The sequence below is a fragment of the Gopherus evgoodei genome, unplaced genomic scaffold (genome assembly GCF_007399415.2).
Source record: "Gopherus evgoodei ecotype Sinaloan lineage unplaced genomic scaffold, rGopEvg1_v1.p scaffold_32_arrow_ctg1, whole genome shotgun sequence".
Lineage (NCBI taxonomy): Eukaryota > Metazoa > Chordata > Testudines > Testudinidae > Gopherus > Gopherus evgoodei.
Window position 1 is genome coordinate 4,186,160 of NW_022059994.1, and position 15,407 is coordinate 4,201,566.

At 53.3% G+C, this 15,407-nt stretch overlaps 1 protein-coding gene and 1 pseudogene across 8 annotated transcripts; both read right to left on the bottom strand.

Moving 5' to 3' along the window:
* Nucleotides 1-1,986: 1,986 nt before the first annotated feature.
* Nucleotides 1,987-11,097, bottom strand: LOC115640837 (zinc finger protein 239-like). Of its 8 annotated transcripts, none has more exons than XM_030543879.1 (2): nt 11,021-11,097; nt 1,987-3,333 (listed from the first exon to the last, which is right to left on the bottom strand). In XM_030543879.1, the coding sequence occupies exon 2, from the start codon at nt 3,320-3,322 to the stop codon at nt 2,387-2,389; it is 936 nt and encodes a 311-aa protein (XP_030399739.1). In that variant the 5' UTR covers nt 3,323-3,333; nt 11,021-11,097; the 3' UTR covers nt 1,987-2,386. The 8 variants fall into 8 exon arrangements, with proteins under 8 accessions (XP_030399739.1, XP_030399737.1, XP_030399734.1 ...); XM_030543877.1 differs by having other exon boundaries at nt 1,987-3,336; nt 11,021-11,086; XM_030543874.1 differs by lacking the exon at nt 11,021-11,097 and adding an exon at nt 9,092-10,072.
* Nucleotides 11,098-11,141: 44 nt separating this feature from the next.
* LOC115640913 overlaps nt 11,142-15,407 on the bottom strand; it is a 41,427-nt pseudogene continuing 37,161 nt past the window's right edge.

Here is a 15,407-nt window from a genome sequence, read left to right on the forward strand (position 1 = left end):
GGTCGGAAAAAGAGAGTGGCGGGATTTGTGCCTCCCCCTACAAATAGCCCTCTTTGTTTGCCCAATCATTTGTCCCTATGGTCGCTCCACAGGCTGATCGGCGCTCCTCCCGCAGGAGGCCAGCGACTGGGAAATGACTGCCGGAAAGGATTTCCTCTGAGCCAAGAGAGTCTCCCTACACACCTAGAGACAAATCTGAAAACTCACTGAGTTGGCAGCTGCCTAATCTGCAATCCATGGGGCTCAGGGCTGGGGAAATACCCCTCCAGATGCCCTTTGTGTCCCTTAAAGGCTGTTTTTAGTCATTATCCATGGCAAAGGACTCTGGGAGTTTGAGAACGTAAATTCTACTTTATTATTTCAAAGCAAGAAATAAAAGCTAAGCCTGCCTACCACCCAGGGCCCAACTCAGCCCAGTGTCCCATCCCAGCACCCTGCTGCTCCCGCTTCCTGCAGATGCCGGCGACAGCAACTTTGGGAAAGTGCAGAGAATCCGTGAGCGATGCTGATTCAGTCCCATAAACAGCTGCTCCAGGAGCAGGAAATCCAGAGGGCTGTTTAACAGGAGTCAGAGAACGGGGTGAATTTACAGACGTGTCGGCATCTTCAATCCCAGCAGAAGCTTTTATCTCCCCTGTGGACATCCCGGGTGAGTGGGGTGGACAGAGTCTCCATCGTCCCCATGCAAGACACTACGGTAGCTGGGGAAGGGGTGACCAGAACTGTCAGGCTCCTTACTGCCCGCTGGCCTCAGTGACGGGGACCAGCCTGGATTCAGGGCTGGCCTGGCCTGTTGCCATCCCTGGCTTCTTTCTTGGCTCTGCTCAGCTTCATCCTTTCAGGAATCTGGCGGTCACCCCGTCATTCCCTTTGGAGAACGTGACAAAGTCACTTAAAACTTCTAAGATACTTCCTGTCTCTTTCTAGCCGCAGTGCAGTGAGTTCATAGTTCTTAGTTTTGGCCATCTGGATCTCAGGAGCAAACCCTGCAGCTTCCTAGATCTGTATCCCCCACCTCCGATGCTCTCCCCCTCATACCTGTCTCTCACCTCACCCCTGGGATCAGCCAGTTACCTTCCTTTCCTCTTTTCAGGCTCTGCCTCTCCGTGACTTTTGCATGTGCCCACCAGTGTTTGTGTCAGCAGTTACTTGAAAATCAATTATTAGTAACTAATGGATGAACTGTTCAACCAATATTAAAATCTCATGGCAGAGAGGGACAAAAACGCAAAAATAATGAAGGGATATTGTACCAAGTCGTCATTTGTCTCATAAATTTCCACAATAAAACTATGTAACTCTCCCCCCCCACTCCACTCCCCATTCAAACAAAAACTGATACCCAAATATGTGACAAAACAGCCTTCAGGAAAGAGAAAACCAGAATACAGGGAGTTCGAATGCATGTTCAGGTTTAGATAATGTGAAATTTTGGAGCATCTTCAGTTGACACAAATTCAGGAGAACAGGTTTCCCCATGTTCTCTTCTAAACCAGCTAAACTGCCTTCGCTTTATGCCTCATTATTCAGCGATGTTATTTACAGAACTTTAGCATCATCAGCATGAGAAAAAAAAAACACCTTCCCATCTGCACACAACCAGAGTTTGGCAGGAAAATACCCGGCAGGCTGCTTTACCGCAAGATGGAAACTGGGACTTAAGCTGAGACGGATCACACATGGGATTTGGGATTCATTGGAATTCCCCCTCCAGGTCTGTGACACTTTCATTTCCAGCCCTCCTGAGTCTGATTTAGGCTCAAGGAAATCAACGCATGATGCAAAAGCAGTCATGGGATGCCAGAGGCATAGGCCCCAACTTTCCCAAGTGCCAGTGAGTGCTCATGGCCCCCCACTCCTGGCCCGGCCCTGACTCCACCCTTTCCCCACCCCTATTCCAATTCCTTCCCCAAAGTCCCCACCCCAACTTTGCCCCCTCACTGCCCCTATTGGATCCCTTCCCCAAATCCCTACCTCGGCCCCGCCTCTTCCCCTAGCACATGGCATTCCCCCTCCTTTCCAGCACTTGCTGCGTGAATCAGCTGTTTTGCGGCACAAGCTTTGGGAGCCAGAGGGGAAAAGCTGGCATGCGGTGTGCCCAGGGGAGGAGGCAAAGGTGAGCTGGGGCAGGAGGGTGGGACGGGGAGCTGCACCCACCAATTTTTCCCCATGGGTGCTCCAGCCCCAGAGCACCCATGGAGTCAGCGCCTATGACCAGAGGGCCACTAACAGCTCAGGTTCAACTCTGCTGGAGTTGCTGATGTCCAGTATAGTGTTTGCTCCAGCTGAAATCTTTTCCACGCTAAGGACATTTACGAGCTCTCTTCCCTGTCTGAATTTGCTGTTGGCGAATGTGATCGAATTCCAACTGAAGCATCACCCACATTCAACGTTTCTCTCCTGAGTGGAGTCTCTGATGCGTAATTAGGTTCGAGCTCTGACTGAAACGTTTCCCGCAGTCTGAGCATTTATAGGGCTTTTCTCCCGTGTGAGTCCTCTTGTGTCTAATCAGGGTGGAGCTCTGGTTGAAGCTTTTCCCGCACTCGAGGCATTTATAGGGTTTCTCTCCCGTGTGGGTTCGCTGATGCGTAATAAGGGCTGAGCTGTCCCTAAAGCTTTTCCCACAGTCCAGGCATTTATAGGGTCTGTCTCCTGTGTGGATTAGCTGGTGTCTAATAAGTTGGGTGCTCCAGTCAAAACTTTCCACACACTCCAGGCATTTATAGGGCCTCTCTCGAGTGTGAATTCGCTGATGTGAAATCAGATTTGAGCTCTGATTGAAGGTTTTCCCACACCTAATACATTTATATGGTTTCTCTCCCGTGTGCAGTCTCTGATGTGTGATGAGGTCTGAGCTCTGGTTGAAGTTTTCCCCACAGTCCAGACATTTATAGGGTCTCTCTCCCGTGTGAATTCTCTGATGGGAAATAAGGTTAGAGCTCTGATTGAAGCTTTTCCCGCACTCGTTACATTTATACGGCCTCTCCCCTGTGTGGATTCTCCAATGGGAAACAAGATTTGAGCTACGACTGAAGCTTTTCCCGCACTTGGTGCATGTGTTTTTTCTCCCATCTCTGTGGATTCTCTGCTGGGCTGCGGTTTCCTCGAGGTCCTTGCCATTTCCTTTACAATTAGTGGTTTTACCTACTTTCTTCCCTGCCTGGTTTCCCTGCCACTTCTCTGACTTGTGTGGTATCTCCCAGGCTTTTCCCTGCTCATGAATCTGGAAAAAATTCCCTTTGGATCTTCCTGATAAAGTTTTGTGCAGTTTCACTTCCTCAGCCGCTTCCTGCTGAGAATTTTCCTCCTTGTTCTTACTCATTCTCCCATCACCTGCTGGAAACAGAGGAAGAGAGAATCAGAGATGGGTTATTCGCTGTGCCATGGTGGAAGGAAAGAAAGGGGAAGATCAAAGAGGAGAAACACAGCACAGTAACTGTTGGGGAGACTGAGAAAGGTAAAATTCTATTAGCCTCTGTAATTCCTCATTTCTGAAGTGGACATCTGATGCTCCATGATCAGGTGGGTTGTTCCTTCTCACCTTCCAGGCATGGAGACTACAAAGAGACTCCAGGCATGCTTGGAAGATGAGGAGGAATAATCCAGTTATGGTGGATGGTGGAGTACCAGATCCAGATAGCAAGCTCATGCCAGCTGTCGGTGACATTGGGTGGGAAAACATGAGTGAAAACCACCACGAGGATACATACAAACATCACGCTGGGGTGTATTAGCAGGAGAGTTGTAAGCAAGACATGAGAAGTAATTCTTCCGTTCTACTCCACGCTGATACGGCCTCAGCTGGAGTAGTGTGTTCAGTTCACGGGGCCACACTTCAGGAAAGATGTGGACAAATTGGAGAAAGTCCAGAGGAGAGCAACAAAAATAATGAAAAGTCTAGAAAACAGGACCTATGAGGGAAGGTTGAAAAAACTGGATTTGTTAAGTCTGGAAAAAGAGAAGACTGAGGAGATATGATAACAGTTTTCAAATACATAAAAATGTGTCACAAGGAGGAGGGAGAAAAATTGTTCTCATTAACCTTTGAGGACAGGAGAAGCAGCAATGGGCTTAAATTGCAACAAGGGAGGTTTGGGTTGGACATTAGGAAAAACTTCCTATCAGGGTGTTTAAGCCCTGGAATAAATTGACTAGGGAAGTGGTGAAATCATTGGAGAATTTTAAGAGCAGGTTAGACAAACCCGTCAGGGATGGTCTAGATAATATTTAGTCCTGTCATGAGTGCAGGGGACTGGACTAGATGACCTCTCAAGGTCCCTTCCAATCCTATGATTTTATAATCTAGATTCAACCTTCACCTGGGTGATGTGAGGCAGAACTGGAACAATTCGCTCACAACACATTGGTGGGAGTCCCAGCTTCTCCCTTCACTCAACAGATGGTTTTTGCAGCAATTTAATTGACAACTCACCAGCATGGGCATCTGTTAGGATCTCCCTTGCCTTGGAGGCCTGAGTATCCAGGACCCAGGGCTCTTCCCCTCATTCCAGCTGGGAGATCAGGTCAGGTTTGGGAAGGGGGAGGGAGGAAATCAGGCATGATTAGGGTGTGTCAAGCATTGGAAGAGGTTGGATGTGTTACAAAGAACATTCCTTGATTTTAACCTGGCCCTGTGCTGGGCTGTGGGGGACATGGACTCTGAATGGACAGGAACATGGTTACTGATCCCCCTTGGGAGAGGCAGATGTTTGGAGGGGGGGCTTCCAGGATCTAGGCAATCTAGGGGATTTGCTGACATTCAGCCCCCACCTTTTCCTCAGTCTCCAAAGCCTTCCTCACAGATGGAGCTAGTCCCAGGAAGGGAGAGGGACAGGGATTCTGTGTGTGAGTGAGAATTAATACAGACAGGTCAACGTGCTGCTTCCGCCCCCTTGAAAGCTGTTGGATGGGAATGAATAATCCTCTCCATTGTATTTCTGACTTTCTGACCTCATGGAAGAAGGCAAAGAGTAAAGTCTCTCTCACACTGGATCTGGGGACATTGGAGCCTTGAAATCTAAGGGACCACAAGCCATATCACAGACCTCCCTCCCCTAGCTTCCAATAACCGAAGACAGGGGAATCCCTTATCCGGCGAGGTCACCATCTCATGGTTCTCCTGTATGATGTCCCTGTAGAGGGCTCTCTGAGCGGGGTCCAGCAGAGCCCCTGCCCCTGGGTGAAATACACAACCACCTCCTCGAAGGTCACCAGCATCTGAAACAACAAGAGTCCCCCACTCAGCACCTGCTGCCCCAGCCACATTCCCATGGGAGGAGAGCAGGAGCCTTCCTGTTTATCATACACCCACTAGCCAGAGGCTGGCACAGGAGATGGAGACCTGGAGTAGGATCCAGGGAAAGGAATCCCAACCCCCTCCTTACTCCCAGCAGCTAGGTGTGAGGGGATGGGGCCTCACCCCTGGGTGCCCCCTTCATATTCCAAAGCAGCCTCCGGCTGGTAGGTTCAGGCTGCAGCACCAGGGATCTGTTAAGTTTTCCTTCCCAGCCCTGCCCAGGGGGGTTGTTTCCTGTTCCAGAAATGGGCGAATTCCTCCCACCCAATGGGCCTCCTTTGGAAAAACAAGCCCCAGATTAACCAGGGCCCAGCAGGGTAGGCCCAGCCTGTCCTCCCCCTTCCTCGCTTCCTGCCTCTCCCCCTCTAGCAGAAACCCATCCTGCAGCTCCCTTAAAATCCCTCTACCTGCATGAGCTCTGCTGCAGCCATTTCCCGGGAGAGAAACAGGGCTGTTATTCTGCAGCCTGGCAGGGCGAGACCAGAAGCTTCCCCGGCTCTTTCCCTGCAGACCGATATTCAGACTCTGGCAGGCTGGGAAAACTCTCAGTCATTTTATGCCAGCGTAGGCCTGGCCCCTCCCAGCAGGAGTAACCCCACTGAGACCCTTTAAAACCCTTCCAGGAACAGCGTCTCGGAGCCAGATGCTAGAAAAGAGCAGCAGCAGAGGAGCCACTTTGGGGGATTCCCCCTGGCATAGGCGCCGACTCTGTGGGTGGTCCGGGGCTGGAGCACCCACAGGGGAAAAATTGGTGGGTGCCCTGCAGCCACCAGCAGCTCCCTTGCCTCCACTCCACCTCCACCTCCTCCCCTGAGAGCGTTGCCGCGTCCTGCTTCTCCCCCCTCCCTCCCAGCATTTGCACCGTGAAACAGCTTGGAGGAGGAGGCAAGGCCAGGGCGGGGATTTGGGGAGGGGTCCAATAGGGACAGGGAGGGGTGGAGTTAGGGCGGGGACTTTGGGACAGGGGTGGAGTCAGGGTGGGGGCAGGGCCGGGGGTGCAAGCACCCATCGGTGTAGAAAAAAGTTGGTGCCTGTGCCCCCTGGGACAGTCCCCAAGGGCAGTGTGCCCCCCCAGCAGTGAGGGGTTTTGGCCGAAACAAGAAGTGGCTTCTCCTCTCTCTGCTCCTCCTGGTCCCAGGAAAGGCAGTCTACCCAGGGATGCTGCAGGCATGGCTTAATTTGTAATGAAAGAGGGATCAGCGTCGGGGATCGAGCCATTTTTTTACTTTCATAACTGATGTGGCAAGCCCAGGCCGGCCATTGTAAACCCAGGTTGCCAATGCAGTGTGGACGCCCAAGACCTGGGGTTGCAATGCAGTGTAGACATACGCTGTGTGTGCTCAATTCTGCTTTACACTTCATGCCAGGTGGTCTTTGTGGCCCTTTCACGCCTCCCACCAGCCCTGTCCTACATTCAACGTGAAGCCATGGCTCCCTTAGTCTGGATGTTCTGTGATCTCTTTCCAGCACCACAGCTGAGCAATTCCAGAATTCAGGGAAAACGTGGGTCTCACTGAGCCCTGCAATCTGGTAAGCACACAAATCACCTTTAACCTCAAAGAACATAAAACCGGCCACACTGGATCAGAGCAATGGTCCATCCAGCCCAGTGTCCTGTCTTCCGACAGTGGCCAATGCCAGGTGCCCCAGAGGGAATGAACAGAACAGGTGATCATCAAGTGATCCATCCCCTGTCGCGCATTCCCAGCTTCTGGCAAGCAGAGATTAGGGTCACTCAGAGCATAGAGTTGCATCCCTCCCCATCCTGGCTAATAGCCATTGATGGACCTATCCTCCAGGAACTTATCTAATTCTTTTTTTAACCCTGTTATAGTTTTGGCCTTCGCAACATCCTCTGGCAAGGAGTTCCACAGACTGACTGCGCGAAATACTTCCTTTTGTTTGTTTTAAACCTGCTGCCTATTCAGTTCACCGGGTGACCCCTCCTTCCCCGGTTCTTGTATGACATGAAGCGCTGAATAAGGTTTCTCTATTCACTGTCTCCATACCAATCATGATTTTATAGACCTCTATAGACAGCTTTTTCCTAAGCTGAACAGTCTCAGTCTTTCTCACCCCTCCTCGTACGGAAGCTTTTTGTAAGCTTGGCAGCGTGTCTCATTCACCAGCTGAAGTCAGTCCAACAAAAGAGATCACCTCCCCCACCTTGTCTGTGTAACATAACACACTCTCCCTTCTCCTTTGGGTCACTCTCTTTGCCCTCCCCTCTCTCCTTTCCCCACCGTCACTGTCTTCTTTCTGTCCCTTTCCCTTCCCAACAAGCAAATCCGAGAGACAAAGGACAACCCCCATCCCCTTATGGTCCCTCCATGCTGTTTTCCCAGCCTGATTCCCCCCGTTTGGCCTTTCCCCCAGGTCTCTCCCCATCACCTGCAGGCTCTGGCTCGGTAGCTGGTGTCGGCAGAGCCCAGGGCTGGTTCACAGAGGGGGTTAGTGCCTGTCTCTCCCCCGCACAGACCCCACTGGGGAACAGCAGCATCTTTGCCTCTCAGCTCAAGGCTCACGCTGTGACTCAGGAAGCTCAGGCCCTGACATGCTGAGGCGGGAGAGAGGGACCAGAGCTCCCCTTCCAGTGTGATCACGAGCCCTCTGGCGGGGGCTGCATTGGCCTGTCTACACCAGTGGTTCTCAACCTTTCCAGACTACCACACCCCTTCCAGGAGGCTGCATTGCCTCGCGAGCCCCCGAGTTTCACCTCACTTCAGAACCACTTGCTTACACAACCCGTCAGGAAAATACAGAAGTGTCAAGGCCACTAGTACTGACCAATTGGTGACTTTCTTGTTTATACCCTCTAATTATTATTTCAGTGCACGGTCTGTAGAGCAGTATAAACAAGTCACTGTCTGCGTGAAATTTTAGTTTGCACTGACCTTGCTAGTGCTTTTTATGGAGCCTGTTGTAATACTAGGCAAATATCTAGATGGGTTGACATGTCCTGTCCCCACCCTCAGACCTCTGGGTACCCCTAGGGGTACATGGGCAGCGTGTGAACAGCCCCACCCCTTCCACCTGAGGCCCCACCCCTTCTTCCTCCCCCTCCGCTGGAGCCCACTCCCGGAGCTGCAGGAGGGCAGGTAGCGCTGAGCACCGAGCAGCATAGCCCCAGCCCCAGAGCAGCAGGCATGACTCCAGCCCACCCCCACACACACACACAGGGCACTGGGAAGGCAGGCAGCGCGGCCTCAGTTCTGGAGTGCCAGGCAGCACAGCCCCAGGGTCAGCCCCTTGGCAAAGGGAAGCTGGGAGCCAGAGCACGAAGAAGGAGGGGGTCTGGGGCTGGAGGGTGGGCAAGGCCACACCTGGCACAAACAAGCCAACGGTTTCTTGCAATAAGAGCAAACGCAAAACTAGGATTTTGGTCCGTGCTTACAATTAAATGCGCAGGCTGCGTCACAGCACTGTACCTATGGTAACCACTTTGTATAATGCTCTACAAGCTTAACCGAAACCGGCCAGAACGCACAAGCGAGAGCTCGAGTCAAAACGCACAGCGCCACCGAGGACCTGATAGATCTGGAGGAATGAGCTTTGCTAGGTATTCACTGCTGGGGGTAAAATGCATGCAAGGTTCCCCCCCCCAATGCTTCTCACACCCCCCTCCAGAATACAGTCTGCTCCCCCAGGATGGTGTACCCCCCAAATTTGAAAACCTCTGCATTAAAGAGCCATTTTTATTCATTATTCAAGGCAGAGGAATCCAGGGGTTTGAGAAATTAAATTCTACAAGCAAGAAATAAAAAGCCAAATCCCCCTCACCCCCACGGAGCTCACCTCAGCATGATGCCTTTCAGCCGCAGCCTGGTACATTGCTGCTCCCGCTTCCTCCAGGCACCAGCCAGCCTGTAACAAGGAGTATGAACTCCGCACGGGTGAGGTGAGGGTTAAATAGCTGCTCTGGGCTCAAGAAGCCCCTCAGACTCTGGGCACAGAGCTCCCCGCCAGAGGTAAGAAGCCCTGAGGGGCAGCTGGGCTCCCGGCGGGGAGTGCAGGGGACGGAGAGCCCTGATTGTCAGTCCCCCACACTGCCCCTCTTCAGTTGGGGGAAGCTCTCCCGGTGAGGACGCGCACCACTGGTCCAAGGAGGGTAGTGTGGATGTGCACCACAGCAGTAATTCATGCAGTGGCTGTAAGTCGACCTAACGGAAGTCGACTTATCTTTGTAGTGTAGACACAGCCTTAAAGAGGAGGATAAATGCTCCAGGGTTTGGATTCTGTGGCGAGCGGAATCGTGATGCTGATGCGGGCAGGCTGAGTTCAGTTAGGAGCCGTAACACCTTTGAGGAACAGGACAGGAATCCTTTCAGTTCATCTCCTCTCCCTCTCCTAACACAGAGGCTGAAACAACCTACCTTCCATCCCCGCTCCAACTCTTTTATAATCTGGGTCATTAGGTGTTATAAATATATTTACAAACAAAACCCACAGAGGAAAAAAACCCACCCCACTGCTTTTCAGGAGAAGTGGGAGAGAGCTGAGACTAGCCGGGACACAGCCAATCTCTCCCTGGAGGGGAAACTTGGAAACTGAAACTAGGAACATGAGTGGCTCCGAATGAGTTGGGACTAGGCAAAGAAGCGGAAGCGTGGTCCGGGTCACCAGGAAAGAAGCTAGCTAACCCGGACTGCTTTTCCTAGTCCAGACAGACCCTCGGAGCTCGACGCTTCTAGGACTGAGGTGGGATTCCTAGACCAGGGCCGGCTCCAGCGTTTTTGACCCCCAAGCAGCGAAAAAAAAAGTCGCAATCAGCGGCACTTTGGCAGCAGCTCTACCCCACCGCTTCATTCTTCGGTGGCAGGTCCTTCCCTCAGAGAGGGACTGAGAGACCTGCCGCCGAATTGCCACCAAAGAGCCGGACGTGCCGCCCCTTCCCGTTGGCCACCCCAAGCACCTGCTTGCTGCGCTGGTGCCTGGAGCCGGCCCTGTCCTAGACTCTAGGCTTTTTAAAGTCCCTCACCGGATGCCTAGTGAAAATCAGTCTCTATGAATTTGTGAATGTGGGCAGGGGAAAGAGGAAGAGGAGTTAATGATCGGAGACAGGACCTCCCTAACCACACCCTTCCCCTCTCATCCCATGATCCCCAAATGTTCAATAACCCCAGCCCCCTTTCACTCCCATCTCCCCCAGCCTCAATCATTCAATCCCCCAGTTCCCTGCCCAACACCCGCCCCTCCCGGTCCCTTAACGTTGATCCCCTAGAAATCTGGCAGATTCGGGGAGGGGAGGGGTTACCAGCCCCCAGAGACACTCCCCCTGCAGGGAACAGTGGGGCAGCCCAGCCCAGGGGCTGGTGGAAGATGGGAGGTGGGCCCAGGGGTCTAGAGTGAAAGTGGGGCCTGGCCCAAGTGTCCTTCTCCTCATCTCCATGGCAGGAGGATCCCGGCTGGGAGGGGAAGGGAGAGGCGGGAACTTCAGCCAAGCAGAGGGAGTGGCTGGAGGAGTTTCTCTCTCTCCCTTCCCCATCTGTGGCCCATCAGCTCAGCAGCCAGGGCTGCAGGAGGAGGGGCTGATCGGGGCTTCTCCTCCTCTGCCTGGGGTTTGCTGAGACCAGGCAGAGCCAGAGGGTCACTGACCAGCTGCTGCTCGGCTGCTGCTGGATCCTCACCCCAGAGATGGGCAGCTGGATCCTTGGGAGCCAAACGCCCCTAATGTGTGTGGGAATGAAGAAATGTTGGGTTTTTTAAACTATAGCCAGCCCTAACCTGGGCACTGATACAATTTTCCCTCCAGTGTGGAGGAGTCTCTGATGTCCAATATGGCATTCGCGCCACCTGAAGGATTTTCCCTGCTAAGGGTGTTTAAGAGGTCTCTTCCCTATGTTGAGTTGCTGATGCATGAGACCGTCAGAGCCCAGCTGATGCTTCTTCCACATTCAAGGGATTCTGTCCAGCGTGCAGCCTCTGGTGTCTGGCAAGGGTGGAGCTCCGGCTAAAACTTTTCCCACAGCTGGTGCACTCATAAGGTTTTTCTCCGGTGTGAATCCTCTGATGCACAGTCAGCGCTGAGCTCCAGATGAAATTTTTCCCACAGACAAGGCAGCCATACGGCCTCTCCCCCGTGTGGATTCGCCGGTGTGAAATCAGTTCCGAACTCTGATTGAACGTCTTCCAACAATCGAGGCACTGGTAGGGCCTTTCTCCCGTGTGGATCCGCCGATGCGTGATAAGAACGGAGCTCTGAATGAAACTTTTCCCACAGTCGGAGCATTTATAGGGTTTGTCTCCCGTGTGGATCCTCTGATGTTGAAAGAGGTTTGAGCTCTGATTGAAGCTTTTCCCGCAGTCCAAGCATTTATACAGTCTCTCGCTGGTGTGCATTCTCTGATGTGCAACCAGGTTTGAGCTCCAGTTGAAACTTTTCCCACATTCAAAGCATTTATAGGTTTTCCCCCATGTGGGTTCTCTGATGTTTATTAAGGCTGGAGTTCTCAACAAACCGCTCCCCACACTCAGCACACATATAGGATTTCTCTCCTGTGTGCTGTTTCTGATGCCTGCTAAGGTTTGATCTGGATTTGAACGTTCTCCCACATTCGAGGCATTCGTAAGGTCTCTCTCCCTTGTGGATTCTCTGGTGCGCGTTCAGGTTTGATTTGTGAACGAAGCTCGCGCCACAGACGAAGCATTTATGGGGTTTCTCCCCCGTGTGGATCTTCTGGTGCACCATAAGGTGCGATCGGTAATCGAAGCTTTTCCCACAGTCGAGGCATTTATGGGGTTCGTCTCTGGAGTGGGTTCTCTGATGCACATTCAGGCTCGAGCTCTGAGTGAAGCTTTTCCCGCACTCAAGGCATTTATAGGGTCTCTCCCCCTTGTGGTTCCTCTGATGCACAATAAGGTGGGAGCTGTGAACAAAGCTTGTCCCGCACTCACTGCATTTATAGGGTCTCTCTTTGGTGTGGATTCGCTGATGCACCACAAGGTGGGAGCGCTGACTGAAGCTTTTCCCACATTCAAGGCACTGATAGGGTTTTTCTCCCGTGTGGATCCTCCAGTGCGCAATGAGGTGTGCGTTCTTAAGGAAGCTCTTCCCACATTCTGTGCATGTGTTTTTTCTCTCTCTCATGGGGATCCTCTGCTGGGCAGGGGGCTCTTTGAGCTCCTGGCCTCCTCCCACTCCATGAATTGGTTCACCCACTTTTTTCCCAGGCTCATATCCCTGCTCCCTCTTTGACCCGCACTGACTCTCCCAGGTTTTCCCCTGCCCAGAACTCCAGCAAACATTCCCTTCAGAGCTTTCCGATAATGCCCCCTGTGGTTCCATTTGCTCAAGACCTTCCCGCTGAGGTTCAGTCTCACCCGCCACCCCATCACCTGCAAGGACGGAGAGACAGAGAGAATCCGGAGGTGAGTTATTCCCTGTGCTGGGGAAAAGGGGGAACAGCAAAGAGAGCAAACCCAACGCAATAACTTTTGGGGAGATTGAGAAACCTGGGATAGACATTTCCCCTGGCCCAGGAGGATCAAGGATGCTGAACTGACACAGGCCGGGATCTGAGAGATTCTGGACCATTAATGTCTGTAAACTCCCTGACCACTCAGGGTCTCATGGGTCCAACTGGCACCTGGTTAGCCAGTTTTGACTCCTACGCCTCTCTTCTCAAATGCAGGTTGTTTTAATTATTAGATGCCTTCAGGAGCGGTGCGAGGGTTTTTGGTGCCCTAGGCACAGGGCCGGCTCAACAGTCCCACGGCTCCGGTGGACCTCCCGCAGGCGTTCCTGCAGATGATCCACTGGTTCCGCAGCTCTGGTGGACCTGCTACAGGCGTCCCTGTGGACAGTCCGCTGGTCCCGCGGTTCCGGTGGACCTGCCGCAGGCGTGCCTGCGGATGCTCCACCAGAGCAGTCTGCCGCCCTCCCAAATCCTGGCGCTAGGTGGTCGCCTAAATGGAAGCACCGGCCCTGGATGCCTTAGGTCAGGGGTGAGCAAACTACAGCCCAGGGGTCGCATCCTGCCCTTCAGACATTTTAATCTGGCCTTCAAACTCCTGTCGGGGAGTGGGGTCTGGGTCTTGCGTGGGTCCAGTGCTCCAGCTGGGAAGCAGCATCAGGGACGTGGCTCCCAGACGCAGCATTATGTCCCCCTTCTGGTTTCTACAAGCCGGGCAGCCAAGAGGGTCTGCATGCTGCCCCGCCCCAAGTGCCACCCTTGCAGCTCCTAGCGGCCGGGAACCACGGCCAATGGGAGCTGCAGGGACAGCGCCTGTGGACGGGGCAGGGTGCAGAGCCGCCTGGCCACGCTGCCGCGTAGGAGCCAGAGAAGGACATGCTGCTGCTTCCAGAAGCTCCTTGAGGCAAGCACTGCCCAGGGCCTGCACCCCTGCCCCCCTCTCATGCCTCTGCCCCAGCCTTGGTCCCCCTCTCACCCCCCTCGGTTCCAGCCTGAAGCACCCTCCTGCACCTCCAACCTCTCATCCCAAGCCCCACCCCAGGGTCTGCACTCCCAGCCATAGCCCTCACTCTCTCCCACATCCCAACCCCCAATTTCCTGAGCATTCCAGCCTGCCATACAATTTCCATACCCAGATGTGGCCCTCGGCCCAAAACATTTGCCCACCACTGCCTTAGGTTGTGAGCGGCTCGGAGCAGAGACTGTCCTTCATGAGGGCTTGGTAAGCACCCAGCAGGCTCGAGTGTAAACACACAGTATAAGTAATCAACACATCTTCCTGCTTACGGGGGTGTGGGTGTATAAATGAAAGTCTCTCTCACCTTGGATCTGGGGATCTTGGGACCCAGTCCCCTGAAATCTAACAGACTAGGGAAGAACCTGAGCAGAAATAATAACTGAGGGGATGGGAATCCCTTACCCAGCGAGGTCACCGTCTCGTAGTTCTCCTGCATGACATCCCTGTAGAGGGCTCTCTGAGTGCGGTCCAGCAGATCCCCCTGCCCCGGGGTGAAACAGCCACCTTCTCAAAGGCCACAAAACCCTGAAACAACAAAAATCTCCAGCTTGCCACCTGCTACCTCAGCCACAATCCCACTAGTCACAGGGGGAGAGGAGAAAAAAATAAGAACTCGAAGCTCTGGGAAGACAGAGCAGCAGAATCCCACCCCCACCCTGCTCAGAGCAGACAGGAAGCTGCTGTGAGTGGGGAGAAGGAGAGAGTTCCCTGTCTCACCCAGCACATGGAGGAGGGCAGGGGCCTTCCCATTTATCACACATCTACTAACCAAGGGCCAATATGGCAAACAGAGCCACAGAGCAGGGTCCTGGGACAGGAATCCCACCCCCCCTCCATTCCCGGCAGCTGGTTGGAAGGAATGAGGCCTCTCTGCTGGGTGTCCCCTTCATATTCCAGAGCAGCCTCCGGCTAGCTGGCTCAGGCCCGGTGTCTGGTCAATTTTCCCAGCCTGTCCATGGGGAGTGTTGTTCCAGAAATGGGAGAATTTCCACCCCACATCCCAATGGGTCTGTTTTGAAAATCAGGCCCCCAGAACTGAACAGCAGGGACCCAGCAGGTTCATCACACCCCATCCTCCCCCACCCCCACTGCATTTCCTACTCTTCCACTTCTAGTACAAACCCAGCAGCAGCTCCCTGGAAATTAGGGTGACCAGACAGCAAATGTGAAAATTTGGACCAGGAAATGGGGGAGGGGGTAATAGGAGCCTATATAAGAAAAAGACCCAAAAATCAGGACTGTCCCTATGAAATCTGGACATCTGGTCACTCTACTGGAAATCCCCAACCTGAGCAGGCTGCACCATCACAGCCCATCTCCCAGAAGGGCTAGTGGGGACAATCTGGAGCGATCCCTGCCTGGGTGTCCCTAGCTAGCCTGATCGCCAGAAGCTGGGAATGGGCAACAGGGGATGGATCCCTTGATGATTCCCTGTTCTGTTCATTCCCTCTGGGGCACCTGGCACTGGCCACTGTCGGAAGACAAGATACTGGGCTAGATGGACCTTTGGGTCTGATCCACTGTGGCCGCTCTTATGTTATTCTGCAGCCTGCCAGGGCGACTGCGGAGGTTGCAAAAGGGGCCTAACTCCATGTCCCACCCTGAACCCTGGGTCGCTTTATCCCAGCAAAGAGCAGAATCAAAGGGGCCGCTTTAGGGAGATCCCACCCTAGCAGCTCCC

What these genes read in the sequence shown, in the direction of transcription:
- LOC115640837 (XM_030543879.1), bottom strand. Translation starts at nt 3,322, where the DNA reads ATGAGTAAGAACAAGGAGGAAAATTCTCAGCAGGAAGCGGCTGAGGAA.